At 38.5% G+C, this 25,670-nt stretch overlaps 1 protein-coding gene across 3 annotated transcripts in view; it reads left to right on the forward strand.

Moving 5' to 3' along the window:
- The window catches only part of MSRA (methionine sulfoxide reductase A), a 388,021-nt gene that overhangs the window by 182,546 nt on the left and 179,805 nt on the right, over window positions 1-25,670 (forward strand). For all 3 annotated transcript variants that reach the window (XM_006774771.2, XM_006774773.2, XM_006774772.2), the window contains one exon: window positions 12,185-12,304. In XM_006774771.2, the coding sequence (XP_006774834.1) occupies window positions 12,185-12,304 (120 nt within the window). The remainder of the gene's footprint in view (window positions 1-12,184; window positions 12,305-25,670) is intronic.

Genomic DNA, 25,670 nt, shown 5'->3' on the forward strand with positions numbered 1-25,670 from the left:
TTAAGCCAGCCCTGTCTCCTTCAGATTACCACTTGTTTTGATAGATGGCACACTTCAAAATGTAAGAAGTACTTTCTGAGCAGCACTTCAAAACGTACGAAGAAGTGGAAAATTGGGTCTCTGAATTGTTTGCCTCAAAACAAGAGAAGTTCTATTGGCACGGTATCCACAAATTACCTGAAAGATGGGGGAAATGTGTAGCTAGCGATGGACATTACTTTGAATAAAGCACTTTTGATATTTCTCTTGAAATTATCATGCTTCCTTTGATTACAAAATTCACATTATTAACTGGTACACCTAGTAATCTATTTATAGTTTATTCTTGTGTATGGTATAAGAAGGTGGTCTAGCTTCATTTTTTTTGCATGTATCTGTCCAATTTGCCCAACACCATTAATTGAATAGACTGCCTTAACCCCTTTGTATATTATTGTCTCTTTTTTCATATATTAATTGACCATATATAGGCATGGATTTATATCTGGGCTCTCTATTCTGCTTCAATGAGCTAAGTGTCTGTTTTAATGCTAGTACCTTGCTGTTTTGATTACTATAACCTTATAGTATAGTTTTTATTGACTATATTGGGGTGACATTGCTTAATAAAATTAAGTAGGTTTCAGGTGTACAATTCTGTAATACATCATCTGTATATTATATTGTATATAGTTTGATATCAAGTAGCATGATATCTCCAACTTTGTTCTTTCTCAAGATTGCTGTGGCTTTTTGGTATCTTTGTTGTTTCATATCAATTTTTGTATTATTTGTTCTAGTTATGTGAAAAATGCCATTGGTATTTTGATAGGAATTCCTTTGAGTCTATGGATTGCTTGGATAGTATGGACATTCCAATTATGTTAATTTTTTTCATTTATGACCATGGAATATACTTCATTTAATTGCATCTTCAATTTTTTTCTTCAGTAGACAGGTCTTTTACCTCTTTGATTAAATTTCTTTCTTTTTTTCTCCCCCAATCCTCACCTGAGGACATGTTTATTGATTTCAGAGAGAATGAGAGAGGGGGTTGCGGGAGAAACATTGACTGGCTGCCTCTTACCTCTCATAGGTGCCTCAACTGGGGACTGAACCTGCAACCTAGGTATGTCCCCCAACCAGGAATTAAACCCATCACCTTTCATTGTACAGGATGACACGCTAACCAATTGAGCAACACCTGTCAGGGCCCTAGAGGTAATATGCAAATTACACCAGGACGCTGTAATGGGTCACAACTGGAAGTAGAGACAGAGACAGAGATGGGGGCCTGCCCGAGCCAGTGTGGTGGCTCCAGTGGCCAGGAGCGGACACAGGCATGGGGGTCAGGGGAGCCTGGGGTGGAGGTCAGGCGTGGGTCCTGGCTGCCTGCAGCGCCGGTCCAGTCTGATTTCCACAGCAGCCTGTGAGGTGCCTCTTCACATAGCAGGAGGCAGGGCGCCTCTTCACGCGATTTCAATTGTGCACTTGGCCTCTAGTATATATATATATATTATATTGATACTATTGTAATTATTTTCTTAGTTTCTCTCTCTCTGGTACTTCATTATTGGTATAAAATCTTATTGATTTTTGAATATTTATTTCGTGTCCTGCCACTTTATTGAATTCATTTATCAGTTCTAGTAGTTTTTCTGATGAAATCTTTAGGGTTCTCTATATACAGTATTATGTAATCTACAAATAAAAACAGTTCTACTTCTTCCTTTCCAATTTGGATGTCTTTTGTTTTTTTCTTCTTGTCTGATTGTTGTGGCTAGGACTTCCAGTACTGTCTAACTTATAATAGGGTAATATGCAAATTGGTCTGGGATGCGATCACATAACGACCAAATAGCAGGAGGGCGGGGAAACGACCTACAAGCAGCAGAGAGCTACAGGACGGTGGGGCAGTGGGCAGAGAGGTACTGGAGGGCGGGGCAGAGAGGTACAGGAGGGCGGGGCAGTGAGCTATGTGCAACGGAAAGCTATGAGCAGCAGTGGGCAGGGCGGCCAGCTGAGGCAAGCGGCAGTGAGCTACTCCTGCATGGGTTTGTGTGCAGGGCCACCAATGTTAAATAAGAGTGGTGAAAGTGGACATCCCTGTTTTGTTCCTCATCTTAACGAAAACACTTTCTGTTTTTCCCTGTTGAGTATGTTGTTAGCCATAGGTTTGTCATATATGGCCTTTATTTTGTTGAGTTATCTTTCCTCTATTCCCACTATACTGAGAGTTTTTGTCATAAATGGGAGCTGGATTTTGTCAAATGTTTTTTCCGCATCAATTTATATGATCATATGATTTTTATCCTTCATTTTGTTTATGTGGTGTGTCACATTAATTGATCTGTGGATATTGAATAAAACTTGTATTTTAGAAATAAATTCCACTTGATCATGGTATATGATTTTTTAATGTATTTGATTTGCTGAATTTGATTTGCTAATATTTTGTTGAGGTTTTTAGCATCTATATTCATCAGGGGTATTGGCCTATACTTTCCTTTCTTTGCAATGTTTTTATCTGGTTTTGGAATCAGGATAATGCGTCAGCTATTATTTCTCTTCTTTCACTTCCAATTTTATTTATTTGGATCATCGCTCTTTTTTTTCTTGATGAGTATGGTTAATAGCTTACCAATATTGTTTATATTTTCAATGAATCAGCTCTTGGTTTCATTGACCTTTTGTATTGTTTTTATTTTAGACTCTGTTTTTTTTTTTTATTATTTCTGTTTGGTATGGGCTTCTTTGGGTTTGTCTTGTTTGGGACTCTGTGCTTCCTAGACTTGTGTGTTTTTTTCCTTTACCAGGTTAGGGAAGTTTTCAGTAATTATTTATTCAAATAGGTTCTTAATCCTTTGTGCTTTCTCATCTCCTTGTGGTACCCCTATGATATGGATTTTGTTAAGCATAAAATTGTCCCTTAAACTATCCTCATTTTATGAAATTCTTTTTTTTTCTGTTTTGATTTGGTGTTTTCTGCTACCTTGTCTTTCAAATTGTTGATTTAATTCTCTGCTTCCTATGTTCTGTTGTTTTTTTCTAGTGTATTCTTCATTTCAGTTATTGTATTCTTAATTTCTGAATGGTTCTTTTTTAATGGTCTATATGTTCTTTTTAATGCTTACTACTTCTTTGTTAAAGTTATAACTGAGTCCATCTATTCTTCCTCTAAGTCCCTTGAGAATCCTTATAATCATTGTTTTGAACTCTGTATCTGGTAGATTGCTTGCCTCCATTTCATTTAGTCCTTTTTTTTTTCTGGAGATTTCTTCTGTTCTTTTATTTGGGGCATGGTTTTTTTTGTTTGTTTGTTTTTTGTATCCTATTTTGGCTGCTTCTCTTTGTTTGTTTCTCAGGTAGATTTGCTATGTCTCCCAGTATTGGTAGGATGGTCTCATGTAGGGCCCAGTGGTGTAGTCTCCCTGATCACCTGAGTGGGTGCTCCAGGAGTGTTTCTAGTGTGCGTTATATGAGTCCTTCTATTGTATTTGAGTCTTGATTGTAATTGGCATGTCCATATTTTGGGTTGACCCTCATGCTGGCAGGCTATGAGGATTGGCCATTACCATAGTTTCTGAGCTACTGTGTGGGGGCTGACCTCATGAAATAGAATTTACCCCATCAGGGTCTGGTACCTTCTGAAATCTCAACATATTTTAAAAAGAACATAATGAAGGCCATACTCTCTAAGCACAATATAATAAAATTGCATCAAAATGAAAAGATAGTATAAAAAAAGGTCATATGATTGAAAATTAAAATGTACAACCTTAAATAATTAATTGGTTAAAAGGGAAATAACATGAAAATTATAAAATACTTGTTAAAGAATGACAAGAAAAGTACTACATATTTAAATATGTGAGATCTACCTAAAGCCAAATTTAGAGGTAAATGTGTACCGAAGTACATTTATCAGAAAACAAGAACACTTAAAAATAAATAAGCTAAGTATTTATATCAAGAAGTTAGGAAAATAGCAGACTAAAAGTAAAGTGCACACCAAGATACTATAAAAAAAGGAGCAGAAATAGAAACCAAAAAAGAGGATCAATGACAGCCAAGGTTAGATCTGTTATATAAACCGCGTAAACAGAAATAGAATTAGGAAAACTTGAATAAATAAAAAACAGTGCAGCAATTAAAGTCACCCTTAATCCCTCCCTTCTCCTCTCCAAAGACACAAGGTAGTTCAGAAAGTTTTATTGTAACTTCAAGGAATGAATAATTCTTTTCTAATGTTGCATAGGAGGGGGAAAAAGTTAGCCAATTTATTTCATGAGGCCAATATAACCTTGATACTAATTCTGGCCAGGATAGTTCAAGGAAATAAAATCATGACAAATCTTTCTTATGAACATAAGTGGAAACTTTAAAAATAAAATGTTAGCAAAAGTAATTCTTCAATATTAAAATGCATTATTAGTAGGTAAGTTTTACTTTAGTGTGATTCAGAAAAAAATCTACAAATGTAATATACCACTGTAAGAGATCAAACAGGGAGCTATATGATCATCTCAAAAGAATGAATGTATTTTTAAAACTCAAAACTCATGCATGATAAAAAGCTCTTTATAAACTAAAAATGGAAGGACACTTTCCTAGTCTGAAAAAAGATATCCGCCAAAACATGCAACAAATTTCATACTTATTGGAGCATTCTCACTAATGTTAGGATGAGGTGAGGATTCCCACCAAATTCAATAGTACATTAAAAGGATCATATACCATGATCAAGTGGGATGCAAAGATGCTTATCAATAAATGTGATATACCACATTAATATAATGAAGGATAAAAATTGCATGAATCTCTGTAGATGCAGAAAAAGCTTTTGCCCAAACTGACCATCCTTTCATGGTAAAAGCTTTCAACAAATTTTAGAAGGCATAGAGGAATTATACTTCGACATAATAAAGGTCATGTAAAGACCTATAGCTAGCATTATACTCAATGTTGAAACACTGAAAGCTTTTCTGTTCAGGTCAGAAACAAGACAAGAGTGCTTACTCTCAACATTCCTATTTAACACTATACTGGAAGTCTTAGCCAGACTAATTAGGCAAGAAAAAAAAAGGCATAATATCATAAAGGAAGAAGTAAAATTGTCTTTGTTTGCAGATGACATGATCTTATGTATAGATAAATCCTAAAGAGTTCATAAAAATTGTTAGAACTAATCAATGAATTCAGTTGCAGGGTATAAAATGAACATATAAAATCAATAGCATTTCTATACAGTAATAATGAAATATCTGAAAGAGAAATAAAGAAAACATTCCCACTCATAATAGCATCAAAAACAATAAAATACTTAGGAATAAATTTACCTAAGTGAAAAATTTATACACTGAAAGCTATAAGATATTGATAAAAGAAGTTGAAGAAGACACAAATAAGTGGGATGATATTCCATGTTCATGGATTGAAAGGATTAATATTGTTTAAATGCCTATATTATCCAAAGTCTTCTATAGACTTAGTGCAATCCCATATCAAACCCAGTATCAAAATTCCAATGGCAGTTTTCACAGAAATAGAAAAAAAAATTCTAAAATGTGTATGGAAACAAAAAAGACCCTGAAGAGCCAAAGTAATTTTAAGGAAGAAGAGCAAAACTGGAAACATCACACTTCCTGACTTCAAATTATACTACAAAGCTATAGTAATCAAAACAGGATAGCACTGCCATAAAAACAGACACATAGACCAATAGAATAGAATAGAGAGGCCAGAAGTAAACCCACACATATATGATCAAATGACAACTGACAATGGAGTAAAAAATACTCTGGGGGAAAGGTAGACTTTCAAATAAATGATGTTGAAAAAATGGATATTATAAAAATAATTTGAAATAGATTGAAGACTTGAACATAAGACCTGAAACAATAAAACTCCTAGAAGAAAATGCAAGGAGGTATTGGCTGTGGCAATGATATTTTAGCTGTGACACCAAAATCACACGCAACAAAAGCAAAAATAAACAAGTGGGATTATATCAAACAATAAAAGCACCTGCACAGTGACAGAAACAGTCCATAGGATGAAGAGGCAATGATATGGAGAAAACATTTGCAAACCATTAAAACTTCCAAATATTTGATTAAAAGTGGGTAGAGGACCTGAATAGACTTTTCTAAAGAAGACATACAAATGGCCAAGAGATACATGAAAAGATGCTCAACATCACTAATCAAAAGGGAAATGCAAAATCAAAACCACAGTGACATATCACCTCACACCTGTTAGAATGCTCAATCCAAAAAGATGAAAGATAGCAAGTGTTGGTAAGGATGTGGAGAAAGGGGAACCCTAATTGGTGGGAATGTAAATTGGTATAGACATTATGGAAAACAGTATGGAAGTTATTAAAAAATTAAACATAGAATTACCATATGATCAAGCAATTCCACATCTGGGTATATATCCAAAGGAAATGAAATTGCTATCTTGAAGAGATATCTGCATCCCCATGTTTATTTTAGCACTTTTCACAATAATTAAGACATGGAAATAAGTGTCCATCAATAGACTGATAGGGATATTCTCTCTCTCTCTCTCTCGCTCTCTCTCTCGCTCTCTCTCACACACACACACACACTCACACACACACACACACGCACACACACACAGTAATGTTATTCAGCCATAAAAAAGAAGGAAACCCTGCCATTTGTGACAAGATGGATGGACTTTGAGGGCATTATGCTATATGAAATAAATCAGACAGAGAGTTCTGGCAAGTTTGGCTCAGTGGATAGAGTGTAGGCCCACGGACTGATGGGTTGGATTCCAGTCAAGGGCATATAACTCGGTTGCAGGCTCCATCCCCAGCTGCAGTTGGGGCACATGAGGGAGGCAACCAATTGATGTGTCTCTCTCACATTGATGTCTCTCTCTCTCTCTCTGTCTCTCTCTCTCTCTCTCTCTCTGTCTTTCCCCTTCTCTTTCACTCTCTCTTAAAAAAATCAATAAATCAGACAGAGAAAAGACAAATACTCTATGATCTCACTTATATTGGTATCTAAAATAAAAGTCAAATTCATAGAAATAGAGATTAGAATGGTGATTGTCAGGGGCTTAGAGGTGGGGGAAATGGGAAGATGTTGGCAAAGGGTACAAACTTCCAGTATAATATGGATAACTTCTGGAGATCTAATATTTAGCATGGTGACTACACTTAATAATGCTGTCCTTTGCACTTAAAAGTTGCTAAGACAGTAGATCTTAAATGTTTTCACTATAAATAATGTAATTATGTGAGGTGATGGATGTGTTAACTAACTTTATTATAACAACTTCACAATATATATGTGTGTCAAATTATCACATTGTATACCTTAAACTTACACAGTGCCCCATGTCAGTTGTATCTCAGTAAAGATGGAAAATTTTTAAAATAAAAAAAAGAACATAGTACCACCTATAATTTTGCCAAAGGATGAAATCTGAGTCTGATAAAGCCCCTGGATCCAGCTCCAAATTTGCAGGAAATACTGAGGACAGAGGAACAAGGTGAATTGCATCATGAGAATGTAAATAACTAAATCCACACTGTTCCTCACAGGGGTCCTCAAACTTTTCAAACAGGGGGCCAGTTCACTGTCCCTCAGACCTTTGGAGGGCCGGACTATAGTTTAAAAAAAAACTATGAACAAATTCCTATGCACACTGCATATATCTTATTCTGAAGTAAAAAAACAAAACGGGAACAAATACAATATTTGTATTTGCATGTGGCCCACGGGCCGTAGTTTGAGGACCCCTGCTGTGGGACACTGCAGGTTAACGGGCCCACATGTTCTTCAGTGGATAAATTAAAAGGAAAAGAATGGAGAGGGATCTTGTAGATGAAAAGAACTTGTATGCACCCCTATGTTCATAGCAGCACAATTTACCATAGCTAAAATTTGGAAACAGCCTAAAGTGCCCATCAGCAAATGAGTGGAGTAGAAAACTGTGGTACATCTACACAATGGAATACTATGCTGCTGTAAAAAAGAAGGAATTCTTAACCATTTGCAACAGCATGGATGGAACTGGAGAGCATTATGCTAAGCAAAATAAGCCAGTCAGAGAAAGATAAGTATCACATGATATCATTCATTTGTGGAATATAATGAACAACATAAACTGATGAAGAAAAATGGAACCAGGGACATAGAAGCATCAAACAGACTGTCCAACCTATGAGGGAAGGCGGCAGGTCATGGAGTAAGAGATCAACCAAAGGACTTGTATGCATGAATAGGAGCACGGCCAATGGACCCAGACAGTAGGGGGGTGGGGGCATGTGCTGGGGAGTGAGAGCGGCCCAGGAGAGGTCAATGGTGGAAAAAGGAGGCTCATGTAATACTTTAAACAATAAAAAATTTAAATAATAAAAAAGAAGAACTTAAAGGACATCAAATTGTTAAAACTGAGCAAGACCAAAAAAATTAGGATGGGTACCTTGAGTGATAAAAATATAAAGATATATATAGAAATGATCACAATCAAAGTCAGATAATGGTTACTTTGTGGGGAAGGGAAACACTTGTGATTGGGATGTGGTACAAAGAGAGATTTCTTGGGTGGGTGGCAAAGTTCTGGTTGCAAATTTTCCATCTTTTTTGAGACACAACTGACATGGGGCATCTATCTAAAAATAATGGATTGAAATATGCATTTGTTTTGTGTGGCTTTTCTGTATCCGTGTTTTACTTTATAATAAAAGATTAAAATATTTTAAAGAAAATAGTGCATACTGTATCTTCTTTGATGATACTCATGTTGTGGACTAGACAATTATAAATTCTGAGTACTTTGCCAAAATAAACCTGTTTTCTTTGTTTAACTACCCCCCCCCCCCACACACACACACACTCAAAACCAAATAATAGAATGCTTAGGTTGTAATGGAAGGTACTAGATAAAACATCGTATTGCTTCAAGGAGGAGTTTTATTCTTACGACAACCCCTATCCTAAGTAAGTACCTCTCTAGAAAATTTGCCATTAATATACACCATGTTCCTGAGGCATTATTTCAGCCACACGTAGGCCCCCTGGAGGCCTTTGCCCAGCTGGAGCCGGGTCTTCCTTCCTCCAGCAGGGTCTTGTCTTGATTTTTGCTAAATAGGGGGTCAATGCTAAAAGAGGTCACTGGGGAGAAAGAGGGGGGGGACATATGCAACACTTTCAACAATAAAGATTTAAAAAAGGGAAATGTATGGATATATTAACTTGTTTCTTACTCATATAATCTACTATTCCTCAATTCTGTTTAATTGTGTGTTTTTATCACATTTATTATTTTTTCCTGGAAATAACATATACATATGCTGAATCAACAGGTAATAAAAATAAATAAAAAAGTGGGGGAAAAGGTGGGGATTAAATAGCTCTCTACTAGAGCACATATTTTTGGTTTTGCAAAAATCATTTAAGTCTTATAAATCTACACCATGAGGATGTAGTGAAGTTATAGAGGATATAGAGTCTGGGGCCATCTGTATGGGATTGTAAGACAATGGTCAGGGTAGCCAGGCTGCAAAATAGCCAGTCATGTACCTGTGCGTAGAATACTTGCAGTGCACTTTGGTACCATCACTGTTAGTTATTGTGCAACATGGAAATATTTTATTCAACCCACACTGCAGACTTATGAACTTCAGGGGCCAGGGTGCCTTCAGCTTGGAACACTGTACAACTTCCTAGGTCTCCAGCTTTCAGACTACAGCTGGGCAACCTCTCAACCTCCATAATTATGGGAGTCAATTTCTCATAATAAATCTCTCTCTCTCTCTCTCTCTCTCTCCCTCCTCCCTCCCTCCCTCCCTCCCTTTTTCCCTCCCTCTTTTCCTCCCTCCCTCCTTTTGGTTCTGTTTCTCTTGAGAACCCTAACATAATTCCCACATCTCAGGAATGCAATGAAATAAAATTAATAGTGAATTCTTGTTCCAGAGACTTGAGGATACTCAATTTTTATAAATACTCAGTAAATATTTAGTTATATTCACTAGCAGCAGACATTTCCTTTGCAAACAGGAGCTTGGTATGTAGCAGTGTATAACTCAAGTAATGCATTATGCTTATGTTTTCCTTGAATTTTTTGTTTTCCTTTTAAAAATGTATACATTTTTCATTTTAAAGTAATATGACTCAATTACAGAAAAGTTTCAAAAGTAAAAAAATATTTCTATATTCTCATCACTGTAATACAGTTATAACTGTATATTTTTTCTAGTCTACTTTGGTATGAATATATTTTCATAGTTGTAATAAAAACATGCACATAATTGTTTTTTCTTTGTAAATTTAGCTTTAGGCAATAATGACATAAGCATATACATATTTCCATGTTGCATTGTTATTACAACAGTAATTTTTTTACTGCATTAAATTTCATCATTTGGCTCTATTGTATATTTTTAACTATTAACCTATTAACCTATTTTTGGTTAGTATATTTCCCATCACATTTGAGCAAATATATTTTTGTGTAATATGTAATGCTATGCACATTGCTTTTTGGTTATTGTTGCTCTGAATATTTAAAGTAGAATATTAACAATTGTCAAAAATTTCAGTAAACTTCTATCTATTTTTTCTTTCAGCTCTGTCATCAAATCTAACAAATATAGTGATCATAGTAGGAGGCATATATTAATTTGCCAACTGTTGTTCCAACCAGGATCTTAATTATACATGACTTAATAGTGCCATATAAAACTGGAGTGAGGCAGGCATCTTGTTTACATCTAGAAATTGGCCACAGATAGCCGTTGTGCACAGTTAGAAACTCGTGGTAGAGCCAAGGGAAATATAAGTCATCATTTTTGATGTGTGTATGTGCATTCATGAGAGATGGGGCTTAGTTTTCATATGTTCAAAGGAATCCAGTATCTACTGTTTTGAGCACCATGTTTGATTGCAATGCTATTTTTGTGAGTTCCTTTGTTTTCTTGTTCCTACCTTCCCTGCGTTTCTGCTCTCTCTTTTCCCTCATTCATTACACTCAGTAATAGAATTCTGGAAATTGTTCTTTTTAGGGAGCAGTGATCTATCACATAAAGGTTTATGACGTTAAAAAAATTAAAAAACTGAGCACATATGTGAAATTGTTAATAAAATATTTTGTCAGTCTGTGTTGATTTGGGGAAGGTCTCCCTTTTAAATCAGTATTTTAGCGTTACTTTTCCCTGTTAGAATTTTTTTTTGAAAAGCATGGTAAGGATACTGATTGTTAAATAACTTTCTAATATTAATACAAGTTATTATGGTTTGATGAGACCATAATGAATCAAGTGAGGAAATCATTCATCAAAAGCAGTTATCCTTTTACTGTTATTTGGAAAAGTGTAGCTTTACTAACTTCATTGAAATGTTAGGCTTTCTATGCTTTTTCAAACTAAAGCATAGAGACATTCTATGCAAAGAATCTTAAATAAAATTATTTTTAAATGTTACAACCTCTTCTTTAAATGATAAAATCTGAGTTATTTTTTATTATTAAATCACAGGAACAGGTTCTCTTTTCTAGTGAAACAGTGCAATGACTATTTTATCTCTATATATAAAAGCCTAAGCGACTGTTCAACTGTTCGACCAATAGCTATGACATGCACTGACCACTAGGGGGCAGACGCTCAACACACAGGCATGGAAACATGGAACAGACTGATGAATCTCAGAGGGAAGGGGGAATGGGGAAGGTGGGAAGAAATTAACCAAAGATCTTATATGCATACTAGAGGTCCGGTGCATGGATTCGTCCACCAGTGGGATCCCTCGGCCTGGCTTGCAGGGATCGGGCCGAAACTGGCAGTGCGACATTCCCCAAGGGGTCCCGGATTTCAGGAAGGCTCAGACCAGGCTGAGGGACCCCACTGGTGCATGAATCTATGCACTGGGCCTCTAGTCCTATATAATAAAAGCTAACATGCAAATTGTCCCCTTGGTCAGGAGTTCAGCAAACCAGGAGTTTGACCAGGAAGCGGGGCCAGCCAGCCAACCACCGATGGTCCCTCCCCTAACCAGGCCCATTGCCCCCCTACCCTGATCGAGCTCCTGCAACCCCTCCCCTCCCTGGCCAGCCAATCCCAATCGGCCCCAATTGGGGTGGACCAGCAGGACCCCACGTGTGCATGAATTTGTGCACTGGGCCTCTAGTTTTTGATAAAGGACTAATCAGTATTTTATATTTTTCTTAGGAATGGGCTGTTTCTGGGGAGCGGAGAGGAAATTTTGGACCCTGAAAGGAGTGTATTCAACTCAAGTTGGCTATGCAGGAGGCTACACTTCCAATCCGACTTACCAAGAAGTCTGCTCAGGTAGGAAGAATTTGTTCCAGCATATGAGGAGGAACAAGGAAGGGCTTGTCCCTGCTGGCAGATGATAGGATCTTTAAAATGGAAATACATTTTTTGTGTGCTTCCTCAGTCTTCTATTCCCATTCCTGTCCATAGACTTGTTGACTTTAACTTTTTACTTTTAGGAGATAATAAACTTCTTATGGAATGTATAATTTAGCTTTTGCTGCAGAATAACCCCAAAAATGTAATCATTAAAACAATCATATATTAGCTTGCTGGGGTCCAGCCCCAGCAGGTCCAGGGGTCCCCAAAGGTGTGGACGGAGTCGGCGAAGAAGGAATGAGACGGAGACAGCGTTCAGTTGATCAGCAGCCTTGCCAGGATCTCTAGCCACAATCTCCAGCCAAGTTCTGTGTCCATGTTGCATGATTGTTCGTAGTTAAAGTGATTAATTACCCGCCTGGCACTTAGTTAAGAGGTTTTATTCCCTCCCTAACTTCAGGGGAAAATCCCTACCTGGGGAAACAACCTTTCTCAGAGAGGTGACCTTGGCTAAAAGGTGAGCAAACATATTAAGAACAGTATGCCATATATGCCAGGTCCCTTGAAACAGCAAGGATAGACCAGCTCCCAGCATTAGCTTATGCTTCTGTAGTTCAACAATTTAGGCTGTGCTCAGTTGGGCAGCTCTTCTGCTGGTTTCATCTAGACTCACTCATGGGACTTACGGTCAACTGGTGGGTTGCCCCGGGCTAGTTGGTTTAGGATGGCTTCATTTATATGTCTGGCAACTGGTGCTGACTGTCAGTTAATGCTTCCTATTGGCTGGGATAATGGGGATGATGGACCATGTGTCTTTGGCAGGCTGGCCTGGGCTAATTCACATGGTGATGGATGTTGAGATTCTAGGACCAGCAAGAGAGGACAAGCCCCATTCTGCTAGTACTTTCAAGTCTCTTTTGATGTTACATTTATTATTGTCTCATTGGTCAAAACAAGTCATATGGTGTATCCCAGAGTCATTGTGAGAGGAACTCTCCAAGGCATATGTACAGGGAGATGTGAAGATATTGTGACCATGCCTACAACAGTTTACTACATGGGACAAATGTGTCATACCAGACATGTTTTTTTGAGGGAAAAATACTAAAAGCCAGGCTATAAAGAAGGGCTTGGCAAACTATGGCTTGAAGGCTAAATTCTGCCTGCTGCCTATTTACATAAAGTTTTATTGAAACAGGCCTATACCCATTATTTGTATACTATTTATGCATGCTCTCATGACACAATGGCAGAGTTGAATGGATGCAACAGAGTATGTACTCCCTGAAAAACTTAAAATATTTGTGATCTGGCCTATTATAAAAAAAAAAATGTTTGTTGGTAAATAGATGCACCGTGGCAAATTCCAGCTGGAATACTAGATACCCTCTGTGGATTTATTTTCTGTTTCTGGCCTTCAAGGATTTGCTTTACTTTTCTTTCAGCTCAGGTAGCATTTAAAACACATTTTTTCTTTTAAATATTATTCAATTTAAAAATAAAAATTATGTACTAGTATATTTACAGTGTTGTTTTATACAGTGAAATGATTATTACAGTCAAGCTAATGAACATATCCATCTCCTTACATAATTTTTTTTTTTTTGGTGAGAGCACCTATGATCTACCCTTGTAACAACTTTCAAATATTCAATACAGTATTATTATTATTATTATTATTATTATTATTATTATTATTATTATTATTATTATTATTATTATTATTATTATTATTATTATTATTATTATTATTATTATTATTATATTTTCTATCATTTTATTTTTTTAAGAAAAACTATTTTAAATAAAATGTTACATGCAATAAGCATTAATATTTCAAGAAAAAGATTTTTAAATACAATAATATTACCAAAACTGTACTAACATAGTGTAATATCACAAAAGTTGTAGGAAATATTAAAAATCTGCAAATAACAGGATTACTTTTATTATATAAGTAAAAAGTCTTTTAAAATAATATTTTCCTCTGGTTTTATTTTTGTTCATCAGTTTATGTTGTTCATTATATTCCACAAATGAGTGAGATCATGTGATATTTATCTTTCTTTGACTGGCTTATTTTGCTTAGCATAATGCTCTCCAGTTCTATCCATACTATTGCAAATGGTAAGAAACAAAAACAACGTTTATTGTAAATTGTGCTGCTGTGGACGTAGGGGTGCATATACTCTTTCTGATTGGTGTTTCTGATTTCTTGGGATATATTTCTAGAAGTGGGATCACTGGGTCAAATGGGAGTTCCATTTTTAGTTTTTTGAGGAAACTCTATACTGTTCTCCAAGGTGGCTGCACCAGTCTGCATTCCCACCAGAGACTGCCTCTGTCTATAGACTGATAGGATTCTGACTTGAATTGTCCCCTAGGCAAGTGTCCTCAGGTGTGGTGAGAGTTTTTTCCAACAGGGTGGGGCAGTTTCTTCTGCCTGGAGTTAATTGTTATTTTTAATCTCTTAAGTGACTTTAGGGCAAGGTATTTTCCAGTAAGTTGTGTCAACTGTCTTCCCCCCAGGCAAGGCAAATGTCTATGTGGGAAAGATGTCCTCTGCTGCAGGAGGGAATGACTCAGCCCAGGAAACTTGGGGTGTCTGCCTTCTGAGCTCTATCCCCCAAGTCTCAGTCCTGGCTTCTGCTCTCACAGCTCCAGTCCACTTCACTCTTCCTGTCAGAGCACAAGGTGCATGGCTTGTGTGTTGGAAATTTTGTGTGTTGGCTCTTTAAGAGGGTGCCTGAATTTTCAGCTGTTACTCCCTGGCAGACAGCACCCCACTGCTTTTCACAGCCAGATGTTATGTGGGTACTCTCCTCAGTTTTGGTGCTCTTTGCTGTGGGGCCCAGCTTGGGGATTAGATATCAGAGTTCTCAGTGGCAACCCCCCACAGCTGAGATATCTCTTCGGGACTTCAGTTACTCCCTGTGGGTGCCTGGCCAAACTTTTAACACCTCCACCCCTCCTATCAGTCTCTATGTAGTTTCTCGGGTATCAGGGTTCTCTCCTGAGAGCTTTCCGTTGATTATTCAGGAAGTTTTTCTGTATTTTAGTTGTAATACCAATTTGTTCCTAGGAGCATGTCCATGCAGCATCCACTTACTCTGCCGCCATTTTTAATTCTCTCCAATACAGTATTATTAACTATAGTCAGCCTAATGTACATTAGATCTCTAGAACTGATTCATCCTACATAATTGAAAGTTTGTACCCTTTGACCAACATTTCCCTATTTCCCCCTACTTTCACCCCTAGGAACCACCATTCTACTCTCTGCCTCTATGAGTTGAACTTTTTTAGACTCCACTTATAAGTAAGATCATACAGTACTTTTTTTCTATCTGTCTTATTTCACCTAGCATTAATAACCTCTAGGTCTATCCATGTTGTTGCAAAGGCAGGATTTCCTTTATTTTTAAGGCTGAATGATATTCCATTGTATATATTCCACAATTTCTTTATCCATTCACCTGTGGACAAACTCTTAGGTTGTTTCACATCTTGCCTATTGTGGTTAGTGCTACAGTGAATGTGGGAGTTCAAAGGTACTGATTTCATTTTCTTTGGATGTATACCCAGAAAAGGGATTGCTGGTTCATATGATAATTCTCTTTTTAATTTTTTGAGGAATGTTCATACTGTACAACGCATTTATAAAGATTATTTTATTCACTTTTAAGAGTTCTTAATAGAAAGAATTTATCTAGATATGTTATCTAGATATATTGACAGAAATGAGATTTTTTTAAAATGCAAAAAGAGTTTTATCTATTAAAAATAAAAGTTTGAATTGGTTTTATTTGTGAGGGCTTGCTCACCTCTCTTAGGGCACTGTAAATGAGGGTAGGAGAGGAGTTGGAATATGGGAGTTTGTTCAGTAATGAGATATTGAATGTTTTCTACAACATGAATTCTGATTTTGAAATGAAATCTGAGCTGTGACAAAATGAAAATATTATATAAATACATGTTCTTGTTTTTTTGCCTCTAGAGAAGAATTAAGATTTTTTAAAAATTATTGAGTTTTAGAGAGGGAGGGAGGGAAGGAGGGAGGGAGGGAGCAAGAGAGAGAGAGAGAGAGAGAGAGAGAGAGAAATATTGATGTGAGATCAAAACATCTGTTAACTGCCTCCTGCATGCCCCCTATGTGGAATCGAGCTCACAACCCCTGCATGGGACAATGCCCAACCAACTGAACCACACTGACCAGTGCAAGAATTAAAATATTTTTGATTGCTGTTGAGAATGTGGAATATCAAACAAATACTTTAGTGGTTAATCCATTTTTTTCTTTGTTTCTGTTTCAAAATTAAACAAATGCTATGCAGAACTATAAACAGAGAGATTTAGATGAACCCTGGAGATTGCCCAGGTATATCCCCTTAAGTCTCAGGAATGGAAATGAATAGATTCATTCCTGTAATTGCAGGTATGGCTTAATAGCCTAAGAGAAAAGTTTGCTAGGAAAATCCTCAAATATCTACTTATTATTAGCAAAATGTTAATAATCAATTAAAATATTGTGATTGCTTGTTTGCTCAGACTCATTCCAATTCAACTCTTCACCTTCACAATGATAACATGATAATCCCCCTTTGTTGAATCCCTACTATGTGCCAGATACTTACTAAGCACTTTTCTCATCTTTGCTTTTTTATCATCTAATCTTCCAAACAGTCCCATGAAGTGTCTCAGTCTCTGACTTTTACAGAGGGAGTATTGGGGCTCAGAGAGAAAAAGTCCCTTAATCCATGGGTCATATGTAGGAGGAATTCCAACCTCATTAGCTCTTAGCTCAAAGTTGAGGACACTGACCATGGTGTAAGGCACCCAACTCTCATTATGTCCCAGTGCTTCTCCATATGTCTATTCACACTTTTCCCCACCACGTCACATGTTCTTTTTCATATCTGTGTCTCTACTGTACCTTTTAGTATATTGGTGTGCTTTTTCATGATTACTATGAGGAAAAGATCCTTTTAAGATCCAGTTCATGCAGACAGCTGGTGTGTTAGAGGCCTTTAGCAATGGTGAAGTACAGGCACCATGGAGCTTGGTAAAGGACTATTTGATGTGAACACTAAGTTAGTGGTGGCATCAGGAAGCATGGTTGTCATGGAAACTTTTCCTGATTGGGACAAGGTAGTTATAGGGTTTTACCCAGACACAGAAGGAGAGATGATTTCTTTCCCCAGGCTTTTTTTTTTCCTTTTTTTTTTTTTTTTTTTTATTTTTTTTTTTGTTCTGATCATGAAAGGGAAAAACAAAAAGGCAGAGAGAAGCTGTGATAGAAAGGTCCCTCTGGCACAGAAGTGGTAGAGCCTACAGATCCCTGGGAATAGCAGGGAAGGAGAACAAACAAGGTCCCCAGCTAGAGTAATTATGATAACCAGCTAATTAAATATTTTTGATCGAGATGAGGATGGGGAAGACAGAAAGCAAGTTATACTGGTGGGGCCTCCCCACTGAAGCCTCAAGTGCTCAAAGCCTTGTTGAACAAGTCAGCCCTGGAGGGGTCTGACTTATAAGGGAGAAAAACCAAGTCTCCACTCAGATGAATAATAATTGCTGGGGTTTCATGTTAGAGAAATACTAGTCTGTGCTCCAGTATTTGAGTTCATTTCAAAATTGCTTACTCTTGTGTTTGTAATTAAGTTTGGTCACAACCCAGGAGTCTTTTGTAAAAGTATGTATGTATGTATGTATGTATGTATTCATTCATTCATTTAAGAAAAGAGCCTAAAGACCTGAATTGCTTGCCAAATTCCTTCTCTCATATAGCAGTATACTTGGAGCCTAAGGTACCATTTGTTTTTTGGGGGCAAGTGTCATAAATAGAGGGTAGTTCTCAAAATCCATAGGGTAAGCTATACCACTCTTCCCACCCATGATGACAAATGTCAGAACTTCCACAAGCATTGCCTAGGCACACAGATCACTGGTCACAAGCATGGAATCAAAACCATTGGCTATATTTTTTATGCCTGCTTGCTAGTGGGCATGCACAGCCTCAGAGAATGAATGAGTGTGCCAGTGTGTGCACGAGTATAAAAGTAAATGTGCATTAAGACAGGATGCAGATTAATGTCAGAATGGTTTTTCTTTGTGGCTATTGATGGGCCCGTGATTCTGAAACCTGAGCTTGAGTTGCATTGGGCACATAGAAAAGATATACTGTTTCTAACAGACAGGAGAGCAGGTGAGTCTCATGGTGATGTACATGGATATCTCATGGTGATATACTCGGATGTAAGCAAAACATTCATGAATGGCTCACCAATGGGTCTGCTCCACGCTGGGTGATCTGGGTGTGACTTGAGCCTAACTTATGTAGAAGATATAAGGGGACAACTGTTCCTCAAGAATTTCAATAAAGTTGCCCTTTGGGAATGAGAGTATAAAGTAAGCCTACAATACATCAGAGTGGAGATAGACAGTCACTTTGAAGAGAGTTGGCTTCCAGGTCTGGAAGACCTCAGAGTAACCTGATGGAGTGCCCTGACAAATGTAAAAGAGAAATAAATAGGATCTCAGAAGGGAGGCTGGTTAGCCAGGCCAGCCTGGGAAAGGAGGGTCCTGCTGGCACCCGTTGCTCTGTAAAGTTTGGCTGCTGAACAGACTCTCAGAACCTGCCACCAAGACACTTTTAACTTCTATCACTAACTGCTTTTGTTCTGATCCACACTCTATAGAAACTTCTCACCTTTTGTCCTCCTGTAAATATTATTTACAGAAATAAAATAAAGAGACCAGGCCAGTCAGCCAGAAAGTTCTAATTCTCATTTTTTAAAATATATTTTATTGGTTTTTTACAGAGAGGAAGAGAGAGGGACAGAGAGTCAGAAACATCGATGAGAGAGAAACATCGATCAGCTGCCTCCCGCACACCTCCCACTGGGGATGTGCCCGCAACCAAGGTACATGCCCTTGACTGGAATCGAACCTGGGCCCCTTCAGTCCGCAGGCCGATGCTCTATCCACTGAGCCAAACCGGTTAGGGCTCTAATTCTCATTTTAAATTCAAAATGGAAAGCCATTCTGAGATGTATGTCTCATTCTATTGTGAGTTTAGTCTACAAGGGTCCTTCTCTCCATATTGGATTAACCTTGGGTTGAATTAAATGATAAGAGTGGAATTTTGGCCTCGGAAACTGAGAGTCAGAAGCCAGGCCACCGTGATTTTCTAAAGGCTGTTACTGCCTCCTTGCCTTTTGCAGCAAACTCCTCCTCCCTCACATGTGTCCACCATTTTATTTAAGTTTCCTGTTTTAAAAGTGACCATCCTTCTATAACAGGCATTTAAACCATCCTTCCTTAGATTCATCAATTAGCACTGAACCCAGAGCTCACAGGCTGAGAAAACTGCATCTCCTAGGTGTTTGAGGCCTGAATCTTGAGCTCTGCACTAGGAGCCCAGTCTCAGCTTGGATGCAGGGTTACATTGCCACAGCCATTGTGTGGCTACTCTTTCTTGTTGTGTTTCATATCTGTCTCTGAGAGATGTGCTGAGAGGTAATTTAAGTCTTAGTGGCCACCATTCCGTTCCTAAAATGATTTTCAAGATTCATTCATTCATTTGGTGTTCCCTGAAAGCGCTGTGTATGCCTGCACTAGAGAACCCATAGAACTTGGACTGGAATGGCCACGAGGAGCCTACATTTCATGTAGCCTTTCTTGAATGAATTAAGTGCATCATTTATTGGGAATGTACCATATACATTGTACTAGGCACTAAGGGAAGGTTGTTTATGATACAAAGTTGAATAATGTGAATATATATCTTCTAGAATTCTTCCTCTATAGTCAAATGGAAGCTTGATTTTTCACATTTGTTTTAAAGAATTGCGCTGACCTGGCTTTCCACACACACACACACACACACACACACACACAAAAGTTAAACATGTCTAGATTACCATGTAATGCTTGATAACATTTGTTATGCAAACCAACTGATTAACGGACATGCTGTTGCTTTACTACATTGATTTTAGAAGTAATTGAGCTATTCACACTCCTGAATACCCTGATAGAGAATTATTCTTACATTTTATAATAATTACTATACAGATGAAAATATGAAAAGACATTCTGCCATGGATAAGCATTCTGGGTTAATTTCAGTGCATTAGCCTAATACACAAATAACCCCAGTTCTGGCAAGAAAACCCAGGATGTTCATTCACTGGGTAATACATTTTCATATTTTGCTACAGATGTTCAGAACAATTCCATGTCTATTAGTCTATTCAAAAGCTTTTAGAAATCTGCACAGCCAAGTGGCACTGAAGCCAGAAGCATGAAAGGGACTGTATAACTTTTTCTCCTAAGTGAGATTTACCCATCACCACAGAAAATCTGGGGCCCAGATATTTTCTATATCAACAGAATACTCCAGTGGATTTTCAGGCAACATGTTCAACAGAAATCCCAAGCAGGAGTCTGGGTCTCGGGGGCGGGGGGGCAGAGTGTGGGAGTCCTCATGTCACCCTCTGGTAGTGTAGATGTCCAGGTCACTTCACCCCTGGACTCAGTTTCCTCTCTTATAAAATGGGGGCAGTGCTGCTTAATGAAGCCAATAAAATTGTGGTGAGGTTCTCATTTGAAAATGAAATTATATCAAATAGAAAGTATGCTAGGAAATTGAGGACATACAGTTTCTATCACCCTAGCTCTTGGGCGTATTAAAGATAAAAATGACGGGTCATGGAGCATCGCTTGGCAGGGGACAGGATCAGCCCGAAGAGTGTGCATAAGGCTCAACGTGTAGCTATTTTCTTCTTTTCCTACCGGGTTCCTAGTAGATAATATCTACCCCCTTCTCAAAATGCATATCTTTATTTCCTAAGAGCTCTAACAAAGCATTGCATAATTTCCTCACTAATATAGAGAACTCAGTATACTTTTTTAGTTTGACTTAATTTCTGAAGTGTTTGGGTGGATGTCCATGTCTATGTATCTTACATGAGATTAATGATCTCATTCTTCTTCAAAGTAGTGATGAGTTGTTATTAGAAGATTTTATCAAGCAATGTAAAACTCTTTCTGAATTCCTCACAGACTACATTAAATCTCTTTTTAGTGCATAGTAAATCTTATTGTACTCATTTCAATGTCAGTCAAGATAAATTACCAAGTTATTGACATATCCTTGAAAATGCAAGAATTCTGATGTTCAGTTCTTGCTGTAAGCAATATGATCAGTTTTTGTTCCTCTTATATTAGACATAAAATTGACCTTGAACTTGTAGCAGACATGATGAAAATGCTTCTCTCTCTCAAACCACCAGGCAGAAAGTAAGCACCATGGTCAAGGGTCCTATGACTTACAGTTATAACTTCTAGAACCAAACACAGCTGCTCTACCCAACCTATCCATGTAGCTATTCAAGACAGATTTGTTCAGTGAATAGACCCATCGTCTGAAAGACAAAGTATAAGTCATGGGAAAACTGGTTTTTATTTTCTAAGCCTCAATTACCAGAGAAGACAAACTTTACTTCTTCACCAAGGGACACCTCTGAAGTCCTGGGGCATAGACCATGGGGTGGGGGGTCTCAAGGCATTTCAGACCTTGGAGGGACTTAACCATCTTCTAGTCCAGTGGCTTTCAAAGTGGGTGACCATAGAATCCTTGGCTCCAGGAAGGTGCTCCAGAGAATCCACCAACAATGAAGTGTTTTAGCTAAATAACAAAGATTTCAGCTGCTTGGAGAACTCATTTACCCTTTTAGTTATGTTATATATTGTATTTTTGACTAATATTTTATTTTATAAAGTTCTTTAAGATGCCTGAAAACCACAGAATACTGAGGATGAGATAAAGTGATTTAGGAGATGGATTTGAGAAGGGCTGAAAATTTGTCTTCCCAGATTGTGCTGTTGCTAGAATCCTAAAAGGGAGTCAAAACCTGTGTCCATTATGCCCCTTTAAGTAAGGATGAGTGTCAAGGATACAGAGTGGAGGTGACTTTTGAGTTGGAAATGTTAAGATTTCAGGACAGTATTTTTTGGTTATCATTTCCATTAGACTGGATTCCTCCCCCCTCTTCCTCCCCCCAAAAATGAATACTGAGGGTTTCTAATAGACAGTTCTTACGTCTGCTAGACACTCTCAGCACTCTCTGAGGTAGCCAGGAGCAGGGCTGAGGATGTGACATTAGAGCGTTCAGGAGCCTCTCTTGTTAGCCGGTGTTTTGGCATGTCTTATTTTCCCCAGACCTAGGAATGAGAAGGGAAATCATTAAATAAGAGTGTTGTTGCCTTACTGTCTTTCAAAGCTTCTGCAGACCTGATTTCCAGCCTGGGCTGTGGATCCCCAGGGCCTGCAGAGTTAGGACAAACAGTCTGCAAATTGATTTAGTCACCGAGCATGGCCTGGAGACCTTAAAAATCATCTCACTCACGTCTTTTCCTGGTATTCAATTTGTAAGAGAAACAACATTGTGATAAGTAAAGTGTACATTCATTCAATGTTACTGAACCCAGAGCAGCTTTTTATCATCACATAGTCCATCCTTGGACTCTAGAATTAGAGCCAGTATACTGGGTGCTCTTACACAGTGACTTGACAGAATCACGTGGTTTCTCATGCTCCTATAGGGATGGAAATACGGTGCTAAAGGATTGTGCAAAGTTCCCAAAGTTGAAAAAAAATAGACACAAGCACACTTTGCTAGAGATACTTTGAGTTTGCCCAAATATTTTAACCTGGCATTAGACATCACAGGATGCGGATTTTATGTAGCTTCAAAGGGTGGGAAGCTGGCAAGCACCAAACCACAAGGCAAAAAAACCTGCAGCCTCAGATGATAGAGGAAGCATTCATGCCTTCTCTTCCTTGTTGGATCTACTGGCCAAAGACTCCACTGTCTAGTCTTTGTCATTTAAGTGGGGTAGTGACAAATGAATTTTGATGGTCTATGGATTCTCTTAAGACTATTGCATGTGCAATATATTCTTTACATGACCTTGATATTTTCCTATTCTCTAGCTTGTTTAGCTGTTCAATTCACCTCTCTCCTTGAGCAGCTTAAAGCACTGCTGGGCACAGGTGTGGTAGTCAAAGGTCAACAGACTTTTAGAGTCTTAGAATAAGGATTTCTTTCTTTTTTGTAAGTTACATTAAAAATAAAAATATGGGTCAATTACCTCTCCATCTGCCAAGTTAAAATTGCCGCAGAGGGGTTCAGAGGAAAACACGGTGGCCCTTGTGTAGGTGAATGGCTCAGCAGGATGGAGCGGCTTCAGAAACAAATGAATTTGATGGTCTATGGATTCTCTTAAGACTATTGCATGTGCAATATATTCTTTACATGACCTTGATATTTTCCTATTCTCTAGCTTGTTTAGCTGTTCAATTCACCTCTCTCCTTGAGCAGCTTAAAGCACTGCTGGGCACAGGTGTGGTAGTCAAAGGTCAACAGACTTTAAGTAGTTAAATATGTCAATATTTCATCACATCCGATGGTAAAATTCTAATTGGTCATTTAAATGGAAAATAAATTAAATGAACAGGAACAATACTAAAAACATTCTTTATGCTCATTCAGCACTAGAAATAGGTTATTCTTTCATTGTTTCAGGATTATATTCTCAAAGATTTAGAAGGGAGATTAAGAGGAATTTGCTATAGCACGCAGTTACTAAAACATAATTGCAAAAGCATTATTAAAGATGAATGTGCCTGCACTGATTTTTTTTCAAATCACATATAATGGAACCATAATGGACTGTGAAAAAAAAATAACCTTATAGGGGGTTGAGCTTCTCTAGGAATTTTATGTGATATTCTGGGTCTTAATTACTTCATAATGACTGACAATTTTTAGAGTCTTAGAATAAGGATTTCTTTCTTTTTTGTAAGTTACATTAAAAATAAAAATATGGGTCAATTACCTCTCCATCTGCCAAGTTAAAATTGCCGCAGAGGGGTTCAGAGGAAAACACGGTGGCCCTTGTGTAGGTGAATGGCTCAGCAGGATGGAGCGGCTTCAGAAGAGGTCACTGTAGGCTGGGCCTGCCTCTGATTTGCCTGAGCCTCATCGGCACTTGAATCAGTTACAAACCACTGAGTCCCTCAGCTGTGAGCTAGGCTCTGCCTTGTAAATCCTGGCCTCTGATGCGTGGAATTGTGGGGCCTAACAGGGAGCGCCAAGGGACAGACTGCTCTCAGTGTCTCCGATCTTTGCAATGGGAGCTCATCGGTGTCTCTGTGGCAGGAGCTTTTTGAGGAGGACTGCTTGTCCACACCCGAGTTGGAATGCTTTCATTCGTAATTGTCTCTTTCCTCTTCTTTTTAAAAAATATACTTTATTGATTTCAGAGAGAAAGGACAGGAAGAGAGAGATAGAAACATAAATGATGAAGAAGAATCATTAATCGGCTGCTTCCTGCACATCCCACACTGGGAATTGAGTCCACAACCGAGGCATGTGCCCCAACTGGAAATCCAACCATGGCCTTCTGGTTCATAGGTCAACACTCAGTCCCTGAGCCACGCCGGCTGGGCTCCTTCCTCTTTTTATTCATCATTTCCACTTCCTCCCCTTCCCTTTTTTTCTTCTTCTTCCCTCTAGTTAAGGAAACATTGCTTTTCTACTCTAATATTATTATTACTAGAGGCCTGGTGCATGAAATTCGCGCATGGGTAGGTTCCCTACGCCTGGCCGGCAATCAGGGTCAACCAGATTCCCCACCTCTCAGCCTCCCTCCTTCTCCTTCCCTCACTGTCCCTGCCGCCACCATGCAGTTTCCCCGCCTCTGCAGTTTCCCGCCTCCACGCCTCCTCCTTTCCTCACTCCCTCAGTGCCCTACTGCCGTCACTGGTTGCCTGCCATGTTCTGCGCTGGTGCATGGGTTGGGGCCAGCTGGTTTGCTCTGAAGTGTGTCCCAGATCAGGGTGGAGGTCCCGCTTGGGTGCCTGGCCAGCCTGGGTGAGGGGCTGATGGCTGTTTTCAGGCTGCCCGCACCCCCTTCAGGGTGGGGGTCCTCACTGGGGTGACTGGCCAGCCTGGATGAGGGGCTGAGGGCTGTTTTCAGGCTGGCCACACCCCCTTTAGGGTGGGCGTCCCCACTGGGGTGACTGGCCAATCTGGATGAGAGGCTGAGGGCTATTTTCAGGCAGGTCAAGCCTGCAACTGAAGCCCCTAGTCTCTCCTTTTTTTAATTTTTATTCTGGGATTTATTTACCTTCTGTAATTGAAACTTTGTTGCGGCTCCAGCTCGGAGGCCAGCTGGCTGAAAGCAGGTATCTGTGGTTTGTTTAGCTTCTATAATTGCAACATTGTTGCATCTGGAGCTCAGAGCTGGGCTGTGGCAGGCGGGAAACCTTGGC

The sequence above is a fragment of the Myotis davidii genome, unplaced genomic scaffold (genome assembly GCF_000327345.1).
Source record: "Myotis davidii unplaced genomic scaffold, ASM32734v1 scaffold524, whole genome shotgun sequence".
Taxonomy (NCBI): domain Eukaryota; kingdom Metazoa; phylum Chordata; class Mammalia; order Chiroptera; family Vespertilionidae; genus Myotis; species Myotis davidii.